At 36.2% G+C, this 21,155-nt stretch overlaps 1 protein-coding gene across 3 annotated transcripts; it reads right to left on the reverse strand.

Moving 5' to 3' along the window:
• Nucleotides 1-1,852: 1,852 nt before the first annotated feature.
• On the reverse strand, nt 1,853-20,806 carry FAM204A (family with sequence similarity 204 member A). Of its 3 annotated transcripts, none has more exons than XM_069797080.1 (8): nt 20,673-20,806; nt 19,670-20,015; nt 18,584-18,674; nt 18,008-18,041; nt 17,432-17,531; nt 15,566-15,655; nt 4,475-4,581; nt 1,853-4,115 (listed from the first exon to the last, which is right to left on the reverse strand). In XM_069797080.1, exons 2-8 carry the CDS (start codon nt 19,919-19,921, stop codon nt 4,064-4,066), a joined length of 726 nt encoding a protein of 241 aa, XP_069653181.1. In that variant the 5' UTR covers nt 19,922-20,015; nt 20,673-20,806; the 3' UTR covers nt 1,853-4,063. The 3 variants fall into 3 exon arrangements, with proteins under 3 accessions (XP_069653181.1, XP_069653182.1, XP_069653183.1); XM_069797081.1 differs by having other exon boundaries at nt 19,670-19,957; nt 20,673-20,775; XM_069797082.1 differs by lacking the exon at nt 20,673-20,806 and adding an exon at nt 20,137-20,301 and having other exon boundaries at nt 19,670-19,957.
• Nucleotides 20,807-21,155: the final 349 nt, after the last annotated feature.

A 21,155-nucleotide genomic window follows, 5' to 3' on the forward strand; every position in this document is an offset into this window, starting at 1 on the left:
GGTAACAAGGTACCCAATTCCCAATGGCTTTCAAAGAGATTTAGGCACCTGCCTCACACTTGTTCAGGACTTCTTTCTCCATGTTATTTCCAGCTATGACAAACTGCACACAGACTAGGAGACTCCATTTGCCACTTTGCTGTCAGCCTGCAGTTTGCCCTCACATAAATTGCTTAACCTTTGTATTCCTCTTTTTGGCCACCCCATTTGTGAAGTAAAAAACCCCACCCTATTAATATATTTAATACTTTTTAGAATGCTTTGCGCTTGCACTAGAGGTACATTATAAATACATGCAAATCTAAATTACCAACATTCAAAAATAACAGGAAAAATACTTGTTGGTGGATTAACTACATATGATCAATGCCAAATAAAAATCTCCTCTGGTTTTGCTGAGGTCATTTAGTGCTGTACAATCCTCATGAAGTAAATATTTCTGAAAGTGGGGAATGCTCTGAGATTAAGCAATACATTACATTTTTTGATCAAATGCCAGAAGCCATAGGTGAATAGGAAACAGACATCAGTAATTACAGTTCGTACTTCAGTTATTTCAAAACCCCTTGCTTCAATGAGCAAGTATTAACTGGACAGACACTCCTTCACAAATTAGAGGTTGCAAAGGCTTATTACACACCATATTTATCTTTGAAACTTGTCCAACAGAATTAAACTAAAAAAAATAATGATACAGATTATGGTTGCAGGCAAAAAACTATTAAAACTCTAACAACTATATATATGTTTTTATCTGTCAAACTGTCCCTGCAGCCACTCTTTGGTTTAGGAGCTCAGGAATGTGGTATTAAGAAATACTAGTAATTGTATTAGTATGCTGTTGTCAAACTTCAAACTGGCTGTATTTTATCATAGGAGTTGATAAACAATTTATTTCTTGATTGCATAGGCCTTAGAATGCAACAGAATTGCAAGAACAGGAGCCTGGACTATCCCCAGATGGGAGTAGAAATGAGAAAGTATGACACCCATATGAGTGAGAAGCATACAACAAAGAGCGTCTACACTGCTTAGTGAAACAGCACACAGCTATCAACTTGACATCAACCAACTCTATTGTAAAACCAAAAGCAATCTAGCCACCTCACTGTGTTATAGTGCCCAAGTAATAAACTTAATTAACAGGCCTTACTGACAAAGTTTGGCACGTAACAGAGCTAGCGTTGATCAGGCCATGTAGCTCAAGATACAACCCTTGTTCAAAGGACAATGGATAGTTGTGAGAGGACATTCCCCTTTTCAGTGTTAGTTTTTCCATTTACTCCAGAGAACTGCACTTGGGAAGCTCCTCAAAAGACTTAAGACTACTCAGCATATCTGAGAGAGTACCATGACTATAGTTGGAAGAAATATTAAATTATCATGGAGAAAAAAATGGGGCAAAACTAATGATGCATTTATGTTTAAGGCTTCTGAGGGGTAGGAAGGAGCTTAGGCAAGGCTGCCTTTTAACTGTTGCCCAACTCAAGATATCATCAAATGAGCTCCTAATAAATATTTGGCTTCACAACAGATCTGTACTGAAATTAATAATTTAAGTACATTTCTCTAGATATGTAATTTCAGTCAGACGAGGAAATAGTGCAAACTTTTCATTTGCTAAAAGAATTATTGTTACAACTCAAATTTAGTTCAGTGTAAGAGATTATATATTTAAGCTGATTAAAAAGGTTTCAGTTAACTGAAACAAGCATTTGGATTGTTCTAACTGTTAAAAAACAGGAAAAGTTAAATCTCAGAACACAGTTTTACTTGTTTGGCCAAAATTCACAGCACAGAACAAAACTACAAAAAAAAGCATCAGGAATGCAAGACATCTTAGAATCAGAGCAGCAATTTAGGAGGATGTTTATTAAAGGTACAGTTATGGATTCATTTATTATGTATTTAGATGATCTCTGTAAAGCTGTATTAGGCTTTTGTATTTTCCCTGGTAATCAGCATTTTTTTTAACATGGTATAATTCTGGGAATTAACTAATATTCTAAGCGAATACTTTAGGTAGATCAAAATAATTGGTATGTGATTTTTAAATTCATCACCCAAGTAACCCAATGCAAATATTCTGTATACTTCCTAAACAGTTACATTATTAATGGCCTAACATGAAACTAATTGGTTATTTTAAGAGAAAAATACTACAGGTGGCTGGGTATGCACTGCTGTGACAAATATCATGTGGCAAGTTCTCAGAAAATAGCTGTTTTTTGAAGGTTTGGATTTCTTTTAAAGCACATTTTCATATCAAACAGCACTGATCCTTACAATTAGATCAAGACCTTTATTTGACCAATAAATACTGTTACTATTAAGAACAACTATTATAAGAAAACATACAACATTTAATATACGCTACTTTTAAATGTTTAATGGAATACTCCTGATGTTTTCAGGACAAAATTATCAGCATCTGCTTTTCAGTATGTAACAAGCAGAAAGGTCAACTGTATCTAACACTCATCTGCCAGTTGCGTAAAAAAATAACAACAGAAACTACAGACAGAGCGCCTCTAAGCTTTGGACAGGAACATTTGGAACTGAGAAAAATCTTGATGAAGGTTCATGGTGTAATCTCTTTGTTTATGCAAGTAAACATGCAATTTACCTTTATAATCACTTTACTAAGAGATATCACTTGCTTCCTCCCACAACAAAGTTTCTAAAGCTAATGTAGTTTGTAAACCATAGTGTGAGATTTATGATGTTATACTGCAGAAACCTGTTTAGCCCCCAATTTACAATCCTGGCAATTGTATTCAACTCTGTCATCATAACTAATTACAGCTAACTGAAGATTACCATATTGCAAACTCTCATCTTTGTGAAAGAAATACGATGTTCTGCTAGGAAAGAAAAAGAATCAAACATCCCGAGGGCTAATGAACAAAAATGCACTATTCCATGTTGGACTGCAAACCTAAACTCTTCGAATTGGTGCCGTAAAACTTCAAATTGCTATTTGTTGGCAAGTTGTTTTAGCCTCAAGTACTTACATAGTAAATCACCATTACGCTAATACCATACCTTTGGCCTGAAACATATTAATCTTGGTTAACAATAACTGACATTTACATTACCAATTCAATTCAGGCATTGTGGTGACTAAACATATATGCAAGAGCTTCAGGGAGAAAAGTTATTAGTTCTGATTGTGTCCTTACTTTTCACTGAGAACAATTTTGAAGAAATATTATCATCAATTCGTGTTATAATCTTATAACATAAACATTCAAATCCTAATTGATCTGTAGAACATTTGACTTGTAGTAAAATCTGCATTTGTTTCTTGGGTGCAGCTAACTGCACAACATAACATATTTCAGGTATTTTTCAAGATACATATTTCTATACTTTATCTGTTCAAAGAAACTGGGACTTTTAAAACCTGAGTTCTTAGAAAGGAAAGGAAAATGGGAATTTTAAATATTCTGAAGAACATGGCACCAGGACATGATGAATAGTACCAGATCCTCCCAGGAGAGGGAGAATGGGCTCTCAGCCATTTTTTTTCTGTTTATATTTACTAAGCCCATAAATGCATAAATAATAACAGTTTTAAACAGGTAGAGTGATTTTGCTTTGCTTTATTTAGTGCCCCCCCAAACTTTCAAGCAATCAGAAAAGTAGTACTTACTGCATTAAGTCTGTATAACCTCAGCAGGAAAACTTAACCCTCTCCTTACACCCACGCATTTTAACTGCAGTGCAGCACAGAACACATTTGGACTGAGTATTTTATTCCAACTTCAGAGAGTTCTCCACTAGACTCCAAATGCATTCTGCAATGCATTATCTTAGATTTTCATCTTTTGGAGAAAAATACTATATTTAACATAGTATTGATATTTAGATAGTATTTTTGCTACACTGTAGCAGAGCACCACACCAAGATACTGCAGTCTAACAGCATTAAGAAGAACACAAGGAATTTCATGTGTTGGGTTTTGTTTTGGGTTTTTTTTTGTGTTTAGATTTAAGAAGTCACGCATAAAGATTCTTCAGGTAACAACAGGTATTTGACTTCTGAGGAAAACAGGGTGGATTACATGTATCCCATGTTGCTTTTTGTTTCCCATCTTTTCTTGGCTTCAAATCTGAAATACAGCACAAAAAACACATTAGGAATCATAAGCATATGTGTTTCGGGTATTAACCATACTATTCTTAATAACAACAAAAATAAAAACGTATTTTTAATACTGTAATAAAGACATAAAGGCATATGTAGCCATATAACCAATACATTAATTCTGGTAAAGTCTCTGTACTTAAGTCTGATACACTGCTAAAAAAAAAAACACAAAAAAACCCCCAAAACCCAACAAGGTTAAACTAAACAAATAAGATTAGCACAAGCCGATTTCAAATAAGAAAACATTTAACCATGATTGTACTGTATACACTTACTGCCAATGAGACCACAAATGTTTAATTCCATACTCAAATGACTTACCCCCAAGCAAGCTTCTTTTTCTTTCGAGCTTCTTGGGCAGCCTCCGCTTCTTGCTTGGCTTTTACAAAGTTGCGGCAAGCAGCAGCTTTGGCAATTTTCACACCAAGCTAAGACATAAAAAGGAACAAAGGAAAACTGAATAGATGCAAATAGCTCATATGAAATTTAAGCCTCACAAATTACTTGACCTGATATTGTTTCTCAAAAGCCAATAGATATTACAGTATCTTTCAAATATTAGGCTGATGCTGTACTATTAGATCGGACGAGCAAGAATGTCTCTTGAGAGAAACACAAAGGAGTGGGGTCCTGGGGCAAGCAATCCTTTTCACCAAATCCTTCATTTTCAAGAATAAAAGCAAAGGGCAGTAGCCCACTAGATCCTTTTGTTTGGTTGGTTTTTAAATAAATATATAGACATACATACAGACACACATGCAGTCTCCGTTATTAAAACCAGTCTGTGACCTCAGCTGTGCTAACACAATAGTATCAGGTCTTACCAATATGAAAACCACCCAAAAAGACAGTTTTATACAGGAAGAACTGCTACTACCACACACTTTCCAGTAGTACCAGTACCCATGTTTTAATCAGTCTGTCCAGAAAGTAAATGAAGCAGTGTCCTTAGAGCCCATCTGGCATTTAGTCTTCACATTACTAGCTTTTAGATTATTAGTGTGATAATATGCACGCTTTTCAAATAAGGTCGTAATAGGCTGTAGGTGAATACTACTTTACTTCCATAAACTTACACTGTGAGAATTAAGTTCACTTTAGTGAATGTCAAGGGGGGGGGGAAGAATAAAGCAAAAAGGATAGAAGAAGGTATTATGAACTATGACCAGATTATTTTCCTTAATCAACATTCATAACTTGTTCATTGTAGTTACATTTTGTGATTGCTGTCATGACTTGACGTTATCTGCAACTAAATTAAGAATTATGGAAGAACTTGGTCTCAAAAGTCAACGCTTTTCTCCAAGACAAACAAGCAATTCATTTAGCCAAAACTACTACAAACTGATGTGGACAAACAGGTTTTTTTCCTATGCATTCCAAAACCTACTGAAGTTAGGTAACACGTTTCTGACTCCATATTCTAAGTCTCCCCAAAACGTCATGGGAGACCCAAGTGAAAAGAACACTACTTAACACTTTGGTTAGAGTTCCATTATTAATGTTAACACACTTCAATGATCTGCAGCATCTATATAGGCAATTCTTATTTACTCTGAGAGATGTTTTATCCAGATAAGATGAGACAGAACTCAAGAACGCATCTTCAGGTGTAAATGCACTGACATCTTCTACAACACTCCCATCAAACGCGTACCCTGTAGGTAGGTTGATACCCTGATGATTTCTTAGCAAAGCAAAGCAAAACAAAACAAGCCATTCTACCTTACAGTCCTTTCAGGGTTCAAGATTCAAGAAAGTAGCCTTTCTGCAGAAGGCTTTGAGAGTCTACATGCATGCAGGCAGTAAGAACATCAGTTTGTGCTTTGTTTGAGGCTCCAACACTGGCAACACAAACAGTTGAGAGGTAAGCATAGTATTTTAAAAGGAAAGTGTGCAAAATAAATAATGCTAAACAAGTTTTTCATCTACTATTTGCACATGTTATAAGGTCATAAATATGCACCGATGGAATCATCTTGATGCACAAAATAATTCAAGTGACCAGACATTTCAAAACTTTTATATTACTAGCTACATCATTTTTCCCAAGCATTAACATTTTATATAATCAGTAATTCAGTGCCAACATCTGAACTGCCAAATCTCAAGTCAAAGATTGGAACATAACATTCTCTTATTTGCATTGTCACTTAATATTTAAGGGCAGCTATTAACTTTAATATACTTGCAGTAGAAAAATGCTTCAGAAAACTCACCTACAATATGCAAAAAAATGTTTACTTTAATTGAAATGGGCTTAATTATTAGCTTAAAAAATAGAGCAATCTGATGGCTGAAGTCAGTCAATCAGCAGAACCATGCCTTCATTTTTGAAATGTATTTTACCTCCTAAAATATTTGAAAATTAACTCTTACTTTCTGATGAATAACAGCATCTCCTTAAAATACATTCTAGTGGCCTATTGAACACTTAGACACATACAAATATATACAAGTGAGGTCTACACAAGTGCTGCAGAAAGATCTTTTGATCTGTATTTCTTGGAAGACAGAATGAGTTCTCAGAACGAGTTCTTCCATCTTTGAGAAGTATGGCAAAAATGGGATAATAAGATCCTCTGTAGTGTTTGTGGAAGTAAAAAGAGAAACAATTTGAAGTATTAATGTTATCATTTCTAGGCTACATAGTCAAATTTTCAATAAAAACAAATATGTCACATATAAACACACACAAACATTTTAGTCAGATTAAATATCTTCTGCTCCCACCCACACCTAGACATACATCTTCACTCCCCCCCGCTCAAAGAAATCCATAAAAGCTTGGTCGATGGGTTTTACATAAAAAAAAAAAAACCACCCCAAAAAAAACCCACAACATTTCAGGTCATCAGATAACTCAATAAAATACAATCTTAAAAGAAGTAAGAAAGCATGAATAAAAATATATACAACAATTTCTTGTGTAGTCAAAGTATCAGCATTTTCCATATAGAACATCCAATATTTTGCTGCATTTTAATTAAGGTGTCTAAACATTATCACAAAGAACTGCAAATTGGTCAGAGCACGCAGTAAGGAAAATTAAGCTCTAAAGGCTTTTTATCACCATATTTCAGGAACCAAGGGTGTAAAATGTTCTAATTTGGGATATATTAAAAGCCATAAAAGGTCTTTCAAAAAGATTAATGGTACTTTGCTTGGATTTAAGATAAGGGCTTTAGCTGGTTGGAAAAGCAGGGCCCTGGCTAGACCCTTGAGGCATTCATCTTTACAGCCACTTGGAAGATTTGTAAAAGCGTCTGCATAACCTCAAGCAAACGCACTGCGACATTTTTTTTTTAAATTCCTTTCAATTTTACAGGTTTAAAGTGTGTAAATCATATTGGGTAGTAAAGCCGATATAATGGTTCATCCTTGTAACACAATATATATATATATTTTTAAGACAAACTTAAAAAACAACTTAGTTTCTACAGGGCAAAGATCTTTCCATTTTGAAGTTGACCAATAATCATGTCAAAATATCTTACTTTAGATGTTTAACATAGCATAAATGAAAATTCCTTCTCCACTATTTTTCATAAATTTTCTACTCATCTGAAATTGTTACCTTGTAACAAATTTCTGAAGCTTTGCTTCTTTTTGAACAGTTTCAAGGCATTTATTTAAAAATACCAATTATCATACTTTAACTTTTTATGGAATAACAGGTCTCTATGAAAAATATTTATGCCATTCTCTTTTGTTCTTTAATTAAATGAAAACAGATGTTTTCTGAAGTAAAGCGGAACCATTACTGGAGTACTTAAAGTGTTAAGGTCTTTAATTTTTATATCAGTTTGGTCTACAATTCCTGATTGTCTTTACTCAAGCTCAACATTAATGTCAAGCAAGTTACCTAGGAGACGAAAGAGATCAAAGAGACAAAAAACCCTCAAATGTCTGATTAATCAAGCCTGCAAACAGCTTATTTCTTTTAGCCTGCATGCAAGTATGAAAATGAGATTCTGGGAGCCGTACATTGTGCAGATTTGTTCATTCTTATCAGAACAAAGCCAGCGGCAGCTTATTTCATGGATCATTGGCACTGTCATCAGTGCTACACAGAACGGGTGACAGCTCCTCATTTTGAGGCTTGAACAAAATTAGCAAAAAGTCGGCACAAATTAGCCTCTCATCTTTTTAGTAATATGACATTATTCATTTACTTTTTATCCAATTTTTAATTTTTTCCTTGTCAGCTATCCCTTTCTAGTGTTTCTTGCACAGCATCATAAAACACTTTTAAAACAAGCAAAGAAATGGCTGAAGTTGAAATAGTATGTAAAGTTCAGGCAGAAGAGTAAATATTTTTATTAAGTTGCAACAGAATCTACTGTAACTTCCAGAAAACTTCCTTGAAAAACAAGACATTTAACATTTAATATCATAAAACAAAGACTTTTCATTAAGATAAGACCGTGCAATGTAAACACTGAATGATGCAAGTCATGAGAAAACAGTTTCAAGAACTGCCCCAGAAATATTTAGGTATGACATACAAGATGCTAAACCTACAGAAGCTCTAACAAAACATCTATATTCAAACAGGTCCTGAAATATCCTATGATCATACCAGAGAAGCCAAACAGCCTTTTAATACAGTGTTACAGTTTCTCATCAAATATGAATCTAGTTATTTCAGGCTTGCCTTTAGCAATGATTTTCTCCTTTTATGTTATGGAATGTTATCCATTGCTGACGTATATAAAATATATAAAGCAAACAAGAATACTGAGTGGATTTTGCAGTGAAAATTGTCCCCTTTCAATGATGTGCTCAACTTCCACTGTAAAATACTTTGTAATACCTTTGTTGTATTTTTATGCTGTGTATTACAACATCAAATTATATTTGGATGACACAGTAGTGGAGCAAGGACAGTAAACTGTTCTAATATTAAGCTCTTTGCTAGATTTAAACATTTAAATGCAAGTAACTTCTTCCATTCATGAGAAAACACAGCATTAAAAAATTAACTATAAGCTGTTAGATGCTTTACACAGCCCCCTTATAAGAAAGGCAGTTTTAAAAAAAGAACTGTAGTACTGTTTTCAGCAATTTCTTTATCTCTGTTCTTCTAAGTAAGAAAGCTTATTAACAAGCTTTGAACTTAAAATCACATTTACAATAATGTGCCATCAACAGTTTTATAAGCTAATTAGAAAAAAAGATTAATTAATGACTGGCTGCTAATAAAATGGCAATCATGAAGAAAGAAACCAAGGGTGCTAAGCTTCAACTACCACCAATTAAGAGCTAATTACAAACAAATTATATATGTGTTTTGCTGTGGGCTTTAATTTACTAAAATGGTTTTAATTAAAAGAGAAAACATGCTGATTAATTGAACTGCAGAAAAAATCTACAGTATAAACTGTGCTTTGTCTGTCTCTTTAATTAGACTTGTAACATCTGAAATCTTTTTTTAAGGTTTGTTAAAGAAAAGATATACATAATTAAGGGAGCATAAGAATGTAATTCTAGGTGATAACCCTGCCATGTTCCAAAGGTTAAAAGAAAACAACCTCAGCGAAGAGAGATATTTGGAAGCACCTCTGCTAAGTGTTAGAAAGAAAATCCTTCAGAGATAAAAAAGAAACTACTCTTTTTTTTCGCTCCCCCTGAGTCCTTCAACAGGCAAGACTTCCAAGTTAATTGGTGCTTGGTTACATTCCATGTAAAATTGCATCAATCTCTTCAGGTACGTAAAAGCACTATGATAAATTGTGAACATTGCACAGAATTTAGAAATTTTATTTTACCAATAGAAGAGCATCAAGCACTATAACTTGTCCATCTGAAACAGTAATGTGTGTGTGACCTCATGATCAATCATACCCTACCCAAATTTTCAAATGGAAAGCAGCTTCCAGAATGGTTCTCAATGATTATGACATACAACTTTGCTCCTGTACTTCCCATTCCAAATTATATGACTAGAAGCTACTTACAGACAACAGATACTAATTTCATCATGAGAAAATGGTCAAAACTGATGCAACAAATTTTGACGACAGCAGGACTGATCTTGCTGTGACACAAGAATGATATCCCAGTGACTAGCCAATTAATTGCGTCAATTATGATGTAGATCTTTCATTTAAGCTTGATTACAATACCATAGTCTCCCTATAAATTGCAGCTTTTTAAAAATCTTTCAACCAAAATGCCAGAAGCCACTAAGCTAAGGACTTGGGAACAGTGCTGTCAAAAAGCCTATTTAGAGACTGACAACTACTCCAGTAATTTAGCACACTAAATTACAAAATATTTTAAAAGTTCCTTTTGACAGCTAAGTCTAATATGGTCAAGATTATTTTATTGTGTTCAAGTCCTCAGGCTAATGTGCTCTTAGACAACGTGGCACCTACCTACCAGGTAGTTAACACAAAAACCGCAAGCAAACACAAGAGTTTGAGGTTTAGCCAGATTAGTTCTCAGAATACTAGAGCCACAAGAAATCTGCATTCTGCTTCTTGAGACACCACACAATGATTTGAGTACAACAGCACTACTAAAAGTTCTTTCTCTAGGGGAAAAAAAGTCTGGAAAATATTTTCAGGTTTATATATTAGGTGTGGTGGGGGAAATCTTTTAAAATTATTTGGTTTAATTAGGAAAAGAACTTTTACAAGCATCATTCCAAATTGAAACTGATTTACAGCAAAGTGAAATTACCAGACATCTCCACATACCATCCTTACTCATAAGGATAAACACCTCCAACTACGCACAGTCACAGTGCTTTAATTTATCAACATTTATTCCTCAAAAAAAAAAAATCTAGGCAGATTCCCACAAACACAGTAGGAACAATTAAAGTACATTTCAAGATACTATTCCAAAAGGTTTTTCAAAAGCGTTAGAAGAGTTGACATAATTCCAAGTGTCTGTTCAGAGCTACTTATCCAAGTACCTGCTACCATTAAATCTCAACTATCCTAGAGCATCACCAGGAAAACCATTTTATCTCAGCCCAGCTAAGTGTCCACATTTACTTCACTCTCTCAACAACTTTCCTTCTAAAACGTTCAGAATTTTGGGGGTAAGTCCTACATTAATATTAACACCTCTACTGGTACCTCTCAAGTTAAACAAGTCATCATTAAATGTAGTGTTCAAACAACAGCTTTAGGTATGCCATCCTACGTTTGAAAAGCAGAACTTTAACACATGAAGGACTCTGCCAATGCTGAAAGCCCTAGAATGTTACAACAAAGATGGCAACTGGATTACAATAATAAACCTTAACTGTGCATATTACACCATGCACACTGCAATGAATTGCTAGTTATTTAATATTAATAATACTATGTTGTATGTATCAAATAATGGAGTCCAACAGTGTGTTTAAGAATCCATAGTCAATTAAGATTAAGCCGTATGACCCACCTGCATTATGTTGATGCTCAACACATATATCAAAGGAGTGCTGATCTTGTATACTGTAACTGCATCACAGGACTTAGATGCTCAATCTAGACTGGGTTCTACAAGCAGTCTAGCTAAAGAAGCAGTTATTGATGGCCTAAATTTTTCTGTAAAATATAGACATGCCCATATTCTTTCAGGAAGAATTTCACTCATATATAAAATAATGCAATCAAGAATTTCAGTACCACTAGAACCCTTAGTGAAGCAGAACACCCCACAAGAGAACATGCTGTGAGGATGGCCAGGGATGCTACAGTTAGAGATCTGCTACCCTGATAACTCCCAAACTCACTACAATCACTTTGCTAGTCCACAAACTAGGATGACAAGAGACAAGGGGTAATACTTTGTAGTGAGGTTTGCCAAGAGATTAGACTGAATATCATCACCACATAAGTACGCTTCATTTTTTTTTTTAATAGAAATGCAACTGCCAATAAAAAAAAGGGGGTAACACATTTTTAGCTAGTCTCAAAAGCTACATACGAATCCACATATACAGACACTCATAAATACAGAGCCTCATGCATAAGGTATCCAAGTTCTAACTTCCCTCAGTCTAAAACGTCAAATGCTACTGGATTAGGGAGTTTTAAGATCAGCATTTGTACATATTTGTCAAAGCAGAAGAAAGCAACAAATAATATATTGCCCAAAGCCTCCTTTACAGCAATACAACATTTGCCTTAAAGAACCTGCAACAAGTACCACGTGGAAACCAAAAGACCCAAAACCTTGAAGCAGTATCATTTAGGCTTTTAGGATGTAAATTTCAGTGATCCACTCACAGCTGCTAGATTATGCATATTGCCTAAATCATCACTGATTTTAAAGGAATCTGATTTTTAAAAACCTTTTCTCACTGTGTCATAACGGTAGCACATTGACAGCATCACTTTGGCATTCCTTTGCTTTTTAGGACATGTTTTTACTGCCTATTCTCATCATCTGTTTATTTTTGGCTTCATTTTTCTAAATACTGAAGCTGCCCTATCAGTTTCACAGGCTTATAAATGTTATACATCAAAAATTAGTTTCACTTATTAAGGCAGGAAACGGCTTTAAGAACTCTGGGATCTGTGCCTCAAAGCAAAAGCTTTATCAGCAGGTTCCAGTCACTGCTTCTTGCAAAAGAAAATGGTGCCGATTAAAACCCCATACACCTGATTTCAAAAAGAACACCTACCCATAGAACATTCTTCACATGGCTGCAAGGGGGGCTGTACCCCAAACAGAAGGCAGCTGTTTCTCATATACTTCCTGCCCCCCAACCCTGCAACACTGCTCAAGAAAAATGAAAACTATACGTAAAAAGATGAAGTTGAGATAAAAGAACAGTAATTCATCGACTTATTTCTCTAGACTTCAGAAGTGGTGTATTTCAATACACTCATAGTATAGTTCCATGCCTGACTTCCTTACAGTGTTGTGTTGCATTTGGAAGTTAGAAGGATACAAATAGCCACATACTTCAAAAATTAACTCACTTCTAAGAAGTATTATGTAGAATGAGTTTTAAAAGGGGCATTTCTTCAAATTGCAAAGAGAAGGAAAGTAGCAATTGAGTCAATACTATACAATATGAAAGCAGTATTTTATTAATTGTACTTATATACAAAACAATAGTTTTTTTAATCAACCTCTTCCATAATCAAATTCTAAAGTTCTTCACTGAATCAGAATTAGTCACTGTTAGAATGATTTCTTTAGAATAAAAAGTATTTTAAAAGATCCATTAAAAAAATACAGCTTCCTAAAACCACAAAGAAAAATGAATCTTGCAGTGGGTTATGTAGCACATCTTCACAACAATAGAGAACCCCAGTGAATTCACATGGATTCTGCCTCGACAGAAGTCCTCGTGAGATCAAGCCAGTCATTTGAGTTTTCCTTCTTTCAACATACTATTTATTCAGATAAACCCACTTAACCAAAACCAAGTCAAGGCTGTGAATACTAATAATGTTTCAAGCATTTTGTTTTCAGAATTACAACATGCTAATATTTGAAAGTCAACAATTTGGAGCTAATGTTCCACAAATAATAATACATTGCTGTAGCACCTGGGATATGCTAGATGTTGTACAATCCCATGGCTACTGAAATCAGATAACAGTTTATCATAAATATTACAAAACCTTAAAACTTCTTACATTAATTTGTTTTTATAGTCAAACAATTTGCACTAGAACCTCAGTATGTTTTATTGATTATGATACTCTAACCACTTTAGAGCAGATGGGATAATGACATTTGCGAAGGAGAACAGCAAGTGTTTTTCATATTGTAGACATGAAAGGTAATATAACAGTATCACAGTGAGAAGCTGGTCAGACTTAAAGGGAACATTAGGACACATTCCTATCACTGTCAATAGCTGTTATCTTTATAGATTGAAGTTTTGTGATCACTGGTAAAAAAGCAGGTAAGAGTCTAGTCATTAGAAACTGCCCTGAGTGACTAAATGTAGGAGTTTGACAACTGTATAAGTACACGCACTGAGGAGCGGTTTTACCTAACCTTATTTAGGGAACCTCAAGAACTATATTTCCCATTTCAAAAGCCATCCGTCTTTAAAGCCATCACAATATTGTATTAAACAGATCTAAATCTATAATTTTACATTAAAGCTTAGATTGAAACCCTGTACTTAGGAAACATTTTAAATATTTGTATGAGAATGAGAAGCATTCACAATTTGTCTTTAATGCTTTTCTAATACCTCTGAATTTTGCTAGTACATACAGTGGACAGAAAATTTCCATTAACTCCATGAAGATAGAAGAGTATGCAAGATAGAATAATGAAAGCAAAAAATATATAATTAATTTCCAATATAAATTTATATAATTTAAATTACAAATATTCTAAATCAGACTTCTTAAAAATTATAGCTACTCCACTCACCTCAAATAGTACTTAGTTATTTTTTTTTATGACGTGGCTTCAAAACTATTCCAACTATCTTTTTAACCTAATTTTCTTTCTTTGCATTTTCTCCCCTGCACACAAATAGCAGTGGGCACAACAGCCTTCATGGACTTCAATTATGTACTTCAGCTGCTACCACCTACCATACGTGCACCAATTTAACTATTTTTCATATGAAGTTGCAATTACCAGAGGTATCTGGTAGATTCCTCACCAGTTTAAGTATTCATTCAGCACTACATACAAATTTAAAGGGTCCACTTTTTGTAGGAAAGAGCAGCATAGCCTTCATAAAATTACCCAGACAAACCAACTAACAAGACAACATCTTGAAAAAATGGAGTTTCTCTCACCTAGTATATAAATGCATATCTCAAAACAAAAAAATCTAACAATGATGAAAAGGAAGAAAAAAAAATCTGTTCATTCTATAAACATCATTCTAAGGCTACAGCAGTATGTTTGACATCTACCTACTCTCACTCTTCTTCTTCAGAATTCTTCCAGCCATCAACTCCCAACCACATGAATACGCAGGAAGAAAGCACTGATGCACAAGTTTGAGTGTTATCTGTCCTTATTTGGGCATGTCTTGCTCTAAACTTGCTAAATCACTACCTTTCTTCACGCCTCCCAAGCTTATTGGGGAGGGAATGCAAAGAAAAATCTGAGGCACAGGGAACTCACTGGAAGGGAACATCCTACTCCTGTTTTCTTGGCTTGCAACATACAGAACAACCAAAAGCTCAATATAGATGAATAGTTGCCAACTCTTCTGACTTGTGGAGTTGGCATGAAGGCTTTAAAGCACAGTTACTTGAGATCATTCACGGTTCTATTTTCAATTCTTATCCATAGCTACAGCTGTCCAAGCATTACTAGATCAGCAGCAAAATCCTTCAAGTACTGACAGAAATCTGCTTAGGAAACAGGAAAGATACCCCAAACAATCCTCAATGCTATTTTAGTTATGACACTTTTTGTACAGGTGTACAAAACTAAATGCTTCCTCAGAGCTTTTGTTAATAGCGCACTTACCTCACGAATGGCTAATCTATCACTCAGCTCCTCAGCCTTATCAATGTCACCTTCAGCCACAGACTTCTCTATGCTAAGTTCAAGGCCAGACTAGAAAAAGAAAAGCAAATATTTTTAGGACAAATAAAGAAATAACACGTTTAAAGGGAGCATCTCCTTTCTAAAAATACTTCTTTCATAAAATTCTTCAAGACACTGCATAAACCTGTAATTTCTATGTAACACAAATCACTTTGTCTATGTATTGTAATGGACAGTATAATTAAGAATTCACTGAAAGGCTGTCTGAGCACAAATCATTGCATTAGTTCCACCTTACATGCAGGATAATACTGTAGGTTAAAAAAATTACACGGACTAGTTTATGCCTGTCACAATAAAATTTCATCTGAAGATCTGGCTTATCTCTTCCATCCCTGGAGCTTTCTAAACAAAATGTGAAATATATGTGTCAGGTAACATGAAGAATGGCAATTACTACTGTATCGTTACAGTTCTAAGATCTTATCTTTATCCAAAACCTGAGTTCTGGCATAGTGCCACTCCACTATGCTAATAAATTAAAAATTCTAGCAGTCCTATGGAAAACAATGAAAAAGCTTCAGAATTTAACCTCTGAAAGTAAAAAAATAACCTTCATGATCAATGTAACATAACTTGTTTAATGACAACATTTACAAATAATGTAACCATAAAAAGTAAATGTTTACTGGAAATTATAGTTGGAAACTTCTGAAGGAATACAGAAAGGTAGCACAGCAGTAGGCACTGACTTCAGAATTTCACACAAAAATCACTCTCATAACAAAAGACAATTTACAGCCTCACTGCTTTTAAATATTAGTGATGCTAAAGAAAACCCATTTGACAGTTTCGTAACATACACTTTTTTAAAAGATAAAAGCAAAAAAGGAAACAATTCTTGAGAAACAGTGATCTGCAAATACTGCACTTGAATTATTCAGGTGAAAGTTGGGAAAAAAAGAGAAAAAAAAGAAGTGCACAGCTGGAAGTTGCAGTGATAGCAAATTGTTACATGTCTCTTCTGAAATTAATGAGACATAAGTTCCCTGACTGATAAACTCTCTAAACTTGTGGAAAGCATCTGCATTTTAACACTTTGGACCTCATTCCAGATCTATCCTGAGCAATTTAATGACAACTAAATACCCACCAAAAGTAAGAACTCAGAATTGACAATGTCTCATGATTTGCATGCAGAAACTTACTTCAAGCAAATGAAAAATACAAAATTTACCATAAAGGCAGCTAATAGATCATTTGATGTCATAGAACTTATACAGGCCTTTACCAGGAAAAGTACAGGACAAACGGTGCTACGAGGAACTCACAATATAATGAGTTTCTTAACTTGTCCATCATGTTGTACCAGTTATTTCAAATATGACTGGTTACACAATAATATTTATGAACAGAATGTGTTATAAGTCCAGTAAAACTGTATGGTAGGTTTGGTTCTCTAATTCCTATAACCACTGGTGTCAACTAAAGGGTTTGACACAGTTTGAAGTTAGAACATGACTAAAAAAACAAAAGGGGAGAAAAAAAAAAAAGTCAAACAATGCATATGAGGTCTTCTGTCTCATGATAACAGAAACCAAAAACCAGACAGGAAACAAGCATGGACACTGTCTCGAAAAAAAGCACATAAACCTTTCAATCCAAGTACGATTCACGTTGTATCTAAAAGGAAATGAATTAAAAATGTGCACAAAATTATCCTTCCTCAGAGTGACTTGATCATTTACTCACTTTCAAATAGTCTCAGTTTTATTCCTATCTCAGTTAAGGCTGAGGTCTTTTACTGCCAAGTAGAAGCTGACATTGTTTTGTATCAACAGTCACCTTTTGTGGAGCCTTGCTATCCACAGGTGATTCAAATCTATCATTGATTCCAAAGTATTGTGTAAGTTCTTTCCATTTGTCTTCATTTGCCAACTGTTGACTACAACAAACAACAACAACAAAAAGTTATTAATATAACCAGTTCCCTTTCCACAACCTGTAATATTCTTTTCAACACTAAAAATGCTTCCATTTGGCAGACATGGTCTTTTCAGCCATTCACAGTTTTTAATGGAAGTGAAATTAGTTATTCCTTCCCCTGTGTAAGCATAATGCCACAATCTTGAAAGCAAGCTTGTACGCAATTCCATGCAAAACATCATTAGGAGTAACATTAAGTCCATTTTAAGTTACATTAAATAATACGTTGTGATATTTTTAAAATCAAGCAATAAACTCCATCAAGCAATCACTGGAATCAAATTCAGCCTGTCCGACAGAGACACTGAACAACTTCAGCAGATATTTTACATGATGTTCAAAGCTAGGCTTTAGCCATGCATGCAGTCAAGCTTTTTACAGGTTTTGCGTCATATTAAAAACAGACCTCAGATAATCACATTGACCTGATTATACCTCTTAGTCACTTCATCGTTCTTTTTCTGTTTTTCTAGGGGAAAAAAGAAAATAAAATCCAACATTACACAGTAATACCCTACAGCATCCAATGAAGTTAACAGAACTCCAATTGGTCACATTTCCTTTGAAAGATTGACACACTAGGACTTTTAGCCAATGATCACACGGATTTAAACCACTCAGCTGTAAGACTTTTCATACGAAGAAGCTCCTACAATATCTTTGAAGAAATTCTAACCAGAATACACAAAACTATGTTTTATAGAATTACTGAAATACACTTAGCCATTATAAAAGAGTACTGAGTAAGTTCTACCTTCTTTTTAAAAAGTGGACAAATGTATTACTTGAAGCAGCAATTTACAACCTAGTCCTACAAGTGATGTATACAACTGGAAAAATAAAATCCTAGATAATAGCTAGAGTACATTTACTCAGGCATTCAATTCTTGGTAAAAACACCAAAACCAAACAAAAAAAACCAACAAAAAAACCTCTCACCAACCAGCACTTCCAATGTATTTGATACGAATACATTTTTGAGAAAATAAATTCTGTAATTATATAAAACACCTTTTCTATGGCGCTTTCTTTTTCGGCTTTTGTTTCCCTGATTTGCTTGGGTCTTCATTTCACGGTTTTTCTTCTGAAGCTCCACAAATTTCTACAAGATTAAGAAAAAGCAAATCAGTATTTTTAAATTTTTTCCCCATTTTAAAAAAAATTACATAATGTGCTGAGAAATGTTGTGCCAAAATCTTATTCATCCACAGTACCTTGTTATATCTATTACATTAAAATTTATGCATTGAGAACATCCAACTTTGATGGTGTCAGACTGGAATTAGCTCTAATCTTTCATCACCTCTCTCTGACTTTCTGCCCTCCTTAAATCCCAGAACTATTCAAACCCAATGGTCTTCTCATGGGACATGACACTGAATACACTTGTGCTGGCTGTGCACTCCTGAGCTATTCAATGTATTGTTGTTGCCTAGCTGGCAGTTTGTAGTCCAAGTATTACTGATAGCAGAGTCTTTGCACAGCAGGCTACCTACATGGATCAATGGTTTCTGCCAATTCTTATTTTGGCTCAAAAGCCTAAAACACAGATTGGGGTTTTTTTTCCAGGCTTTACATGCAACAGGAAAATCAAGAGGTTATAAGCAACTATGAGTCTGAATGCCTGCAACTAACCCCTATAGAAGGCAGAAGGGTACACCTCTACTTCACAGATATGCAGCACCAGTACAGTAGCTGATACACTTAGCTGTATAAGCAGTTACAGAAACAGTTACAGTTTCTTAGCTGCAGAAAGCAGTTACAAAGAAGATCTGAGCCCATACGCTACTGAAAATGCAAGTCTTCAGGGAACTGTATAGTTAGCCAAACACCTCCTTGCCGTGCTTTCAATCACCATTGCACTAGTGGGAAAAAAAAAAAAAGCTATATTCACTTCCTATCTAAATTCCTGTCCACCCTACTTGAAACAATATAAGGTATATTACGATGACTGTACTTTGATCATATTTTATTGCATTGCAGATTTGTATATCAAATATTCAACACTGAGTTATTTTAATTTAAAAATCAGCCATTCAACTTTTAAGTATGTTGCATTTATGCCCTGGACATTTGGAGACCTGTAATGATACCCACATTCCACATATTTAAAGAAATTCCAGAAGGGCACGTCTGAGATTCGTTTTCTCCATCTGCCACTGATATCACAATGGGTTCACTGATGGCATTACTTTCAGGTCCATTCTCTTGGAATTCAGAAAGCTGAGCCCTTTCAATACCTCCTTTTGCATCTTCCTTTGAAAAGGAACTACACGACTCATCTCCATCATCAGAACTTAAGTCAGCATCACTTTCATTCAGTCCTGGAGGTAACAGTCCGCTCCACATCTTCCAGTTTAAACAAGTCCAAGCCACTTCAAGTCACTGCAAAGACGCTAGAGTTATGTGAGCTCACCCATTCCAAGATAAAAACATAATTAGCCTGCAGAAGAGAGAAACAGAAACAGCAAAACACATCATCAGAAATATTTTAATTTCTCTTGAGAAAAGTAACTATCACTAGATGCTTTAAACAAGCACATTACAAAGCTTCTAATACTTACGATCTCAGAGAGAAGTAGCGAATTTAAGTACACAGGTTGAAGCTATTAGCTTTTTTTTTTTTAATTCCCCTTCCTTGCTCTTTGAAGTTTTGCCACTCGGCATTTGTTTATAGCTGCTTTCAGTTGAAGGGCGATACCGCAGCAAACGCCTCCTGTCCCGTCCCGTCCCCCCCGGGAGAGCGCGTCCAACCCTTCCACGCCATCGCCTCCCGGGACAGCGCAACCGCCTCCCGGGCAAGGCCGGCCACGGGCGAGCTCCGCCGGCCCCCGGGGAAAGGGTGAAGGGGGGGGAGAGGGAGAGAAGAGCCCGCCCGCGGAAGGCGGTAGGCCGGGGAAGCGAGGGCAGCCCGCTCCGGACGAAGCGACGAGGAGAGCAACGCCGCTCCCAGCCTTCCAGGGCGGGGGAAGGCAGGCGGCACCGCCCGCCCCTCCAGCCCCCCGCAAGCCCGACGGCGCTGCCCGACCTGCCCGCGTACCCCCCCCGCCTCCCCGCACCACGGCCCCGGCGCCGGGATTCCCCTCCCGGCCCTGTTTACCTGGCCGCCATCTTGTCACCGCCGGAACACCCCGCCCGCCGATTGGACTCTGCCCCGCAGCCAATCAACGAGCGCTTTGCTGCCTCAGGCCCGGCCTCTCTGGCCTCCACGACGACGGGGCAGGGCGAGGGGCTGGCGGCGGGGCGGGCCGGGGCGGCCTGCGGCGGGGCGAGGGAGCCGGCCCCGGGGGGTGAGGTGCCGCCTTCCCGGGGTCTGGGGGGGCATGGGACCCCTCCTCGCTGTGAGGCCGCCCTGGGCGGGGGGGACAGAGCAACTTCCTCGCACCCAGGAGGGCTCCAGGAGTGTGTGGCGGCAAGGGGAGGTGGCTTTGTCAGAATTGACAGCGGTGCTCTGGAAGGAAGGCAGGAGACAAGTTTTACCGCGATCCTCATTGCCAGATAAAGGACTGCGGCGCCTATTCCAAAATTAAACCTTGTAATTTATACAATACCTAAGTGTTAGTGCTGGGATGTTGTGTTTAAA

Source organism: Haliaeetus albicilla, chromosome 11 (assembly GCF_947461875.1).
Source record: "Haliaeetus albicilla chromosome 11, bHalAlb1.1, whole genome shotgun sequence".
In the NCBI taxonomy this organism is placed as follows: domain Eukaryota; kingdom Metazoa; phylum Chordata; class Aves; order Accipitriformes; family Accipitridae; genus Haliaeetus; species Haliaeetus albicilla.

Excerpts from the sequence above, each read along its gene's own strand:
- FAM204A (XM_069797080.1), bottom strand. The coding sequence starts at position 19,921 with ATGTGGAGCGGACTGTTACCTCCAGGACTGAATGAAAGTGATGCTGAC. Across the intron at positions 18,675-19,669 it reads TTTCTTTAAATATGTGGAAT|AAATTTGTGGAGCTTCAGAA; the intron begins GTGGGTATCATT and ends TTAATCTTGTAG. Across the intron at positions 17,532-18,007 it reads AACGATGAAGTGACTAAGAG|TCAACAGTTGGCAAATGAAG; the intron begins GTATAATCAGGT and ends TGTTTGTTGTAG.